The following is an 8,954-nucleotide window of genomic DNA, read 5'->3' as shown; positions in this document are numbered from 1 at the left end:
GTGTGTGTGTGTGTGTGCTTGTGTTTATATTGGGTCTGATGTAAAATATATTTATTCCTGTGAATCACAGACCAAAATATCTAAAAGCTACTGTTATAGCAATAGTAGCAATACCTGAATTGCACATCTTCAAACTCAGTAGAGGTAATGCCAGATCGCTCTCTAGAACAATTGTACCAAATCACATTCCCACCAGCAATGTAAGAGAGTTACCTGCATTCTACATCCTCACCTGGATTTAATAGCATCAGACTTTTAATATGTTGCCAATTCAATAGGTGTGGAAGCACATGTGGTTTTAAATTGCATTTTTCTGATTTCTTTTACATCTTCTCATGTTTTGGTCATTCAGGTTTTGCCTATTGTGAACCATCTGCTTATATCTCTTACTTGTATGTCATTGTATACAATAAAAATGTACACAATACAACACTCACAACAACTCTCTGTAGGAGCCAGCAGTACAAATGAAGAAACTCAGTCTGGGAGTAACCTTGCTTGAGGTCACCAGCTAATGGGTCGTTGACTTGGGATTTGAGCCCAGAACTAGAGGGCCCATATCTTTTGTTTTACAATACATGCCAGGGACCAAGGCCATGTTAGAAAAAAACAGAGGAAGGAAACAAATAATTTCTAGCATGTAACAATATATCATATGCCTAATTAGGTTTAGTGGAATTAACACAGATTATTTCCTTGTATCCTCACAACAAGCTATGAGATAAAACATGTTATTTCCATTTTACAGGTGAGGAGACTGAAGCTCAGGGAAACGAAGAGATTTGCCTTGGAGGGGATAAATGACTGCTAATAAGAGACAGAATCACAGGTCTGTCTGTTTACAAAGTCCATGCCTGTTCCACAAGAGCCATGTCTTGACCTCCTGCCCCACCTTCTCCTTAGAGCCCCAGCAAACTGATTCTACTTGGACAGGGCCAGGATTACACCTACCATTTTTCTGAAGAATCCTGGTCTGGGGTAGCCTTAACTGGCTCAACCCTGATGCCTCCGTTAACCAGCCAAGCTAGGTCAGCTCCCAGCCAACTTCCACAGATTCATCTCCCACTGCCCCAGGCTTCTCTGATGAAACCCACTCAGGCTCTCAACACCTTCCATGGGGAAACCAGAAAATTCTAAGTCAGAGTTCTCAAACTTGGCTGTGCATTAAAATCACCTGCAGAACTTTAAAAAATCCTGATGCCCTTGTAACACCCCAGACCCACAACATCAGAATCTTTGGGGATGGTACCCAGGAATCCATAATAGTTAAAACTCCCCAGGTGATTTCAGTGTAGAGTCAAGATTGAGAACCACTGTTAAGGTATCTTCTTCAAGCTCCAGCAGCCATACTCACACAGATGTTCCCATATTTTAGTGGGAACTTCTTGGAGGATTTAAGATTCAGATTTCTGGAGCCTACCCTCAGAGAGTTCATGTTTTGGGCTGGGCCCTGGAGCCTGAATTCTTAACAATCACCTCAGATAGTCTCACTGCAAGTCCTTAGTAGATCACATTTTGGGAAATGCTGCATTAGGAAAAGTACTGCATGGAAGTGGGATGGGAGCAGGAGGCCTCTGGCCCTTTAAGGACTGATTAAGAGGCTGCCTTTAAAGCTCTGGAGTGGAGGAGGATAGGGCTGCTTCTTTTCATCCTAGTGGATAAGGTAAGGGAGCAGGTCCTGGGATGGACCTCTCCTTTTAAGTGCTATCTTGTTCCTGGCCCTGGAGGGCAGGAGGGGCATGCTGCCTTGTCCCAGCTGCGTTTCTGTTTGTTTTGATGCAAAGAGGACAATTTAGAAGACCTCCTTTCGGTCCAGGAGATCCTCCTAGAGGAAGCAACATAGGACCTGCCTACCTGCCTTTCATTTTTTCTTGCCCTATCCTTTGTGGTAGTGGAGCCTGGATGCTGTTACCTGTGTGAAAGGAAAGGGTCAGAGTGGCATCCTTTGGGCTTGTGCTGGAAAGTGTTGCTGAACACCAAGCCTTTCAAGATGGTCCTCCCGAGCATCCTTAGAATCCTTCTTCTTTGGGGACTGGTTTTTTTTATGGAACACGGGGTCCAAATGACATGGGTAGGGCAGCCTTCTGTTTCCCTCCTGCCTGAGGCCCCTACCTTGCCCCTGATTCAGGAGCTGCTAGAAGAAGCCCCTGGCAAGCAGCAGAGGAAGCCACGGATCCTAGGGCCTCCCTTGCGGTATATGCTGGAGTTGTACCAGCATTCAGCTGATGAGAGTGGGCACCCTAGGGAGAACCGCACCATTGGGGCCACCATGGTGAGGCTGGTGAGACCGTTGGCTAATGTAGCAAGACCTCTCAGAGGTGAGTTATCATACTATATTGTCCTGGAGGGGAGAAAAATGGGGAAGAAGAGTGTAGAGAAAAGGGGATCTGCGAGTTTACTGTCAGGCTTCATTGCCTGGAAGGTGGTTTTCTCAGGCTTGGTTTTCAAAAGATGGCAAACTTGGGAGAAGCTGACTCCAAGCCTGCTTCCTTTCAGGGGCCCAATTTAAGAACAGATTGCCTTGGGGCCTACCTGAGGAAGCTCTCCCAGGCCCCAGGGCAACTGAGTGATGTGTCAGCTCCTATCTTTCAAAGAAAGTCTTAATGCTTGTTATATCACTGAAAGCTATAATTGAGAAATAGCCATATACGTTCCTGTGCAGGGCTGTTTGTGTTGTTTTATTCTTAGAAGGCAAAGGGTACAGGATGCTGAAGTGGGGAAATTTACAAGGCCTCAGAAAGGACAGAAACAGGCTCACATCTGAGAGTCTGTATACCTGGCTCCGTGAGCACCTGCTATCGTATTTAATCCTTAATGACAGCTACTCTCATTAGCTGTCCTGGAGCACTTAGCCTAATTTTTAAAGATAAGAAAAGTAAAACACAGAGAGAAGTTAAATAACTTGCAGAGGTCACAAGGACAGTGGGTGGCAGAGACAGGATCTGAGTTCAAGTCTGTCTGTCCGTAACTACTTGTGTTTGAATGTGGTACCCTGATATCCTTGTACACCAAACAGTTTTTCTCTTCAGACTGTGGTTGCTACTTTGGGTTTTTGGTACCAAATGTATTTTGGAGTTTTCTTTGTTCCCATTACGGTTGCTTCTGCTTTAAACATCTGCATTAGACATTGTTCCAGGGCAGCAGTGGGCTCCTGTGGTGTGGGGCTCTCTGTGAAATGCAGAAAGCCATCATTCAGGGAAATCTTGGGAACCTGGTGAGATCAATCTTAAGCCTTTGCTAGTCTCAGCGATGACAACAGACACGATTTACCCTCCTTCCCTCCAAGTAAAACAACTACCATTTCCCTAAACTAACCTTTAGTGTGAGCTTACCATGTGCCAGGCATTGGGCAAAGTACTTTGCAAACATTATTTTCATTAATCCTCCCCACTATCATACAAGGTAGGTACTGTGAACATACCCATTTTATAGGTGAAGAAACTGAGGCTCAATGTAACACAGCTAGTAATTAACAGAGCTGGGTTTCTAACCCAAGGTTTCAGGCTCCAGAGCCTTTGCTTTTAATTACCCTGTTGTGCTGATTGCTTAACAGATTTTAATTGAGCACCAAGCACTGTGTTTGGGTTGGGTATAAAGAGGCAAATAACCGCTCCCCTGACCTCTAGGAGCCCCCACTGTGGTAGAATAGATACATAAGTAATCACACAATGGTGGTGCAGTGTGGCAAATGCTTTGAAAATGATAAGCAGTAGGGCTCCCGGGACTCCAAAGAAGAAATAGGTTGCTGCTTAGTACAAGGAGAGCGAAGCAGTGAGACAGTTGGAAGGCCTCACTGAGGAGGTGGCATTTGAGCTGGACTTTTGCGTAAGGAGTAAAGAGATTATGCATACAAGGAGGGGAATGCATTCTGATTAAGGAAAAGGAAGATAACTTGGTGTGGGTGGAGATTTACTCAACAAATATTTATTTGGCAACTGCTAAGTGCTAGGCATTGTACTAGGTGGCGGAATATGATCAAGATAGGCATGGTTCTCATGGGTGAGACAAGTAAGTAAACACAGATAGTTGTAAATTGTGGTAAATGCTATCAAAGAATGAAATAGGTGGTTCTGATAGAGAATAGAGAAGAGATCTTCCCTTTGCATGAGATTGTCAGGGAAGGCATCTTTGAAGAGGTGATATTTGAGCTGAGGTCTCTAAGATAAGAAGCTCTGCATGAGAAGGGGAGCGAGAAGTCTGATCTAGGCAGAGGGAACAGCATGTGCAAGGGCCTAAACGGTGGAAAGAAGCTTGTCCGACTTGAAGAACAGAAGGAAGATCAGGATGGTTGGAACCTAGTGAGACTGTGGAGAGCAATGGGATATGAGATTCAGAGGTCATTACAAGCGATCTGGGTTTCATTCCCAAGTGCAACCGGGAGCTGCACAAATCAGTTCTGTACAGATGATATGAGGCTAGAAAGGAAGATGCCTCGAATTAGGCCAGTACCCTGGTCTGACTGTGGGACATACCAGCATCTAGGGACTCTGGAAAGGATCCAGAAATGGATGACAAGAGAGCTGGGCCTGATCTTTCCATCAGGAGATGACCCAGCTGAATTGAGCTTGCCTGGAGAGCTATTCCAGGTTCAGTCACACAGGATGTGTGAGTCAGCCATTTCCCTGAAAAGTTCTGAGCAGACCCTTCTTGGCTCTGATCCTTAGCAACCCCACCCTGCTTCAGGAAATATGTGATGTCAGGGTCTGAAAGGAAAGGGCAGTTCCTCACCAGACAGCCTGTTAGAGGCTGGGTTTGGATTCCTTGTCAGGCAGGGTGGGGCAGATGTATGCGTGGGTCTCTTGGAAAGATTATTGTAGGATGGGAGTATGGAGTAATTTGAGAAAGCAAATACAAGCCTGGCTTGGGCCTTGTCTGAATGATATCCAAGTGCCCCAAACTTGAGGGTGTATTAAGCATGAGTTGGAACATGAACTTAAAAAAAATTCTGATGTGTGATTTCACTCATATGTGGAATATAAAAAAACAAAACAAATGAACAACAAAAAATAAAAACAAACTCAGATAGAGAGATTAGATTAGTGGTTACCACCAGGGAAAGGGGGTGGGGGGTGAGTGGGTGAAATAGGTGAAGGGAGTCAACTGTGTGGTAACAGATGATGGTAACTAGGCTTATGGTTGTGATAACACTGTAGTGTACACAGATGTTGAACTATGATGCTTTACACCTGAAACTTAGATACATAATATTTAAAAAAATCCTGAGGCATCAAAACATTAAAGAGTTTCTATGTTGAATGTCCCAGGCCTACTGAAGAATTCCAGGCTCGTGGATTCAGTGGAGAAGGAAGGTTAGGTGAATAATATGTAAATTAACATGGGAATGTTTACTGATGTGTGAAGATGACACAAGGCTTTTTCTTGCTGTGTGTGGTTTTTGTAATTGTTGCTCTTGACATTTGCCAGGAGAGGGCGCAGAAGGTCAGAGCGCTGCAGGCCCAGCTTGCCAACACTTCGGCCACTGGGTGTCAGCCTCACAGTTTAGATTAAAACTCTTAATCACTAAGAGGCATATAGCTTCTAAGTAGACTTCTTAGCTAACGAAATATTTACATGAACAGGGCCTTGCTGAAAATGGTATTTACAATGAATTGGGTAAATGAAGAATCATTTCCAGTAAGGAATGGAAAAGGGAGAGACCGAGGGTTAAGGGGGAAACGGCCCAAGAAGGGAATAGCTGCTCGAGAAGAAATTCAAATAGAAGGCAGAAATGGTAAATACCTGCCCTCACTAGGAGTGGATAGACAGAATTATTTTGTGCCATCTCAGCCCCGGATTCGAAGTGATGGTGGACCATAGCCCCCAGTATTGGACTGTCACCCTAAAGCTGCATCTGTATAGTGATATAGCATGAGGATTTGTTATTCATGTATGTCTCAATGACCCTCCTAATTGGTCACCTTTAATAGTCAGCTAATAATACATACAATATATACACACAATTCTGCATTTGAGGTGTTTTTCTCAGCCTGGTGCTGTGAGTGATCTAAAAGTTAGACACAGTTTGTCTTAAGGGAAAAATACTTGGGCTCAAATCTTTATTCTAACACACTGGCTGTGTGTCCTCTGGCATAGCTTCTCTGAGCTTCAATTTCCTTGTCTACAAAATGGGGAAAATCACTATCTCATAAGGCTCTTGCAGATTCAAGAGCTAATGCACGTAAAGCATCTAATACATTAGTAAGTGCTCAATAGATGATAGCTATTATTATGATCTTGAATTCACTTTAGGGCTGCTTGTCAGTTTGCACTGAGCAGGTTTGTGAGCGAGACTCAGGCTAGGAGGTAAGAAGCTAATGCTCTGCTCTTGTTCCCTCTTACTGATGCAGGCCCCTGGCACAAACAGACCCTGGACTTTCCTCTGAGACCAAACTCGGTAGCATACCAACTAGTCAGAGCCACTGTGGTTTACCGCCATCAACTTCACCTAGCTCACTCCCACCTCTCCTGCCATGTGGAGCCCTGGGTCCAGAAAAGCCCAACCGATCACTTTCCTTCTTCAGGAAGAGGCTCCTCAAAGCCTTCCCTGCTGCCCGAAGCTTGGACAGAGATGGATATCACGCAACACGTTGGGCAAAAACTCTGGAATCACAAGGGGCGCAGGGTTCTACGACTCCGCTTCCTGTGTCAGCAGCCAAGAGGTAGTGAGGTTCTTGAGTTCCGGTGGCATGGCACTTCATCCTTGGACACTGTTTTCTTGTTACTCTATTTCAATGACACTCAGAGTGTTCAGAAGGCCAAACTTCTCCCAAGAGGCCTGGAAGAGTTTACGGAAAGAGATCCTTCTCTTCTCTTGCGAAGGGCTCGTCAAGCAGGCAGTATCGCATCTGAGGTTCCTGGCCGCTCCAGGGAGCGTGATGGGCCTGAAAGTAACCAGTGTTCCCTCCACCCTTTCCAAGTCAGCTTCCAGCAGCTGGGCTGGGATCACTGGATCATTGCTCCCCATCTCTATACTCCAAACTACTGTAAGGGAGTCTGCCCTCGGGTACTACACTATGGTCTCAATTCTCCCAATCATGCCATCATCCAGAACCTTGTCAATGAGCTGGTGGACCAGAGCGTCCCTCAGCCCTCCTGTGTCCCTTATAAGTATGTTCCCATTAGCATTCTTCTGATCGAAGCAAATGGGAGTATCCTGTACAAGGAATATGAGGATATGATTGCCCAGTCCTGCACGTGTAGGTGATAGCAAAAGTACAGCTAGCTCAGGTTTGCCTGAGAAATTAGAAAAGGGTTTAAAATAAAGTAATATTAATGTTAAAGCTGCAAGTGATGCTCTACCCAATCTATAGGTTCTATTCCTTGCCCTCAGTGTTGTTACTTAAGTCTCTTCCCCTACTTTACTGTATAAAAATAGTTCTGATATCAAACATCAGTATGTTTTGACCATTCATCAGAGCCCTTAATGTTTAAGATCTTCCTGTGGAGAGGCCCTCTCTATTTTCTTGTCTTTTTTTTTTATTGTGACTTTGTCAAACGTCACCAGTCCATGATGGTAGAACTTTAGGAATTGTACCGCCAAGTCCTGGGAAAGGTGGAATCGTCCTAGAGTCCATCTTCTGAGGATCTAGAAGATTTGGGGTGAAGAAAGCAACTTGAGATTTTATACTCCTCTTCCTTGCCTCCTGAATCCTAGAAACTAGTACCATATCGGAAAGACTGCCTGCTTCTGTGTTCGGGTTTCCCTCTAAATCTAAAGCCATTTCTCAGATGGACTAGAAAACTTTTAGGCAATAATCTCCATAAAACTCTTTTGAGGGGAACAGAAGGAAGGGAATCTTTTTCTAAGCCATCAGGGCTTTTCCTCTCAGGCTCTGAACCTGGTGGAAATACCTGGGTTTCCTTTATATACCCTAGGGTGAGGAGAGTAGTCTTTAATAAGGCCAGTAGGGAAATGTGTATGGAGCTGAGATGACAATCACTTCAAAATCTCCTGTGTCTATAGTGAAGAGATGAAGAGCTGTCATTGTTGATTAGGATTATGTATAGGGGAGTCGTTTTAAACTTTCTAGGGAACAATAGATTTCACAGGGTATTTTCTCATTTTAGGTAACCCTTAAACCCCTGATAATGATCCCACAAAGAAAGCTCCCTGGTGGCTAGGAGGCTGGGACTTGGCCTGGTTGGAAGTGGAGGGGCTAGAAGGCTGCAGTTAGGAAGCTTAAAAGGGCTGTGGGGGAAGGGTGAAATGTGATGAGGCCTGGGGCCCACTTCATTCTGAGCTTGCCTGTTTGTGTGTTCAGCTGGGCTCCGGGCATGGGTCTCTGGGGGGAGATGGGCTTGCTCTATTGGGAGGCATGGAGCTCTGCCTTGGACTAAATGATACTTGCAGTGTGACTCTTTCCTACTCCTGTGCTGTATGGAAATGATGGGGACTGGGCTGTGTTGCAAATAAATCATTTTTTGTTGTTAAAGAAAATCTTGAATGTTTTGGGGATTGGGAGAGAGTGGGTGGAAGGGATTTATTTCATTTGCTCCCTTTAGCTATGGCCAGGAACTCAACCCTAATCCCCCAGGGTGGGGCTGGAGGCGCCAATGAAGTTCTCTCTTAAGGCAGGACTGCTAGCAATCAGCCCTCCCCAAAGGGCCCCTCTGAGGAAGCCCAGTAAGGCATTTCCCCTGCCCAACTGTTCCTTGACTAGTCTTATGGTCCTTATCAGTGGAATGGTACTGATTTAGGGTGGCTTCATATATTTGCCAAATGTAAATCCCTATCTCTTTCTCCCCTATCCATTGTAGATTAACTCATTTTTACCACCTCCTTAAATTGGTTCCAGCTAGGCTAAACATCTTACATGTCTATAAATACACAAATTTTATTCTGCTGCCTGAGGAGCTATTCCTTAGCATCCTTTTGTCCATCTATCTTCTTTACTGTATCTTTAGGAATGGGCTCAGGCATTTCTCTTCATCTCAACGCCCCCATAATACCCCAG

The 8,954-nt window shown here is 44.8% G+C and overlaps 1 protein-coding gene across 1 annotated transcript; it reads left to right on the top strand.

The window, feature by feature from the left end:
* Window positions 1-1,990: 1,990 nt before the first annotated feature.
* On the top strand, window positions 1,991-7,204 carry BMP15 (bone morphogenetic protein 15; the record flags this gene model as incomplete). Its single annotated transcript, XM_081222314.1, has 2 exons — window positions 1,991-2,318; window positions 6,348-7,204. 2 exons carry the CDS (start codon window positions 1,991-1,993, stop codon window positions 7,202-7,204), a joined length of 1,185 nt encoding a protein of 394 aa, XP_081078440.1.
* Window positions 7,205-8,954: the final 1,750 nt, after the last annotated feature.

This window comes from Mesoplodon bidens, assembly GCF_964165515.1.
Source record: "Mesoplodon bidens genome assembly, chromosome: X".
NCBI lineage: Eukaryota > Metazoa > Chordata > Mammalia > Artiodactyla > Ziphiidae > Mesoplodon > Mesoplodon bidens.
Note: the sequence above shows the minus strand (reverse complement) of the source record. Positions and strands in the feature narration are given on the sequence as shown.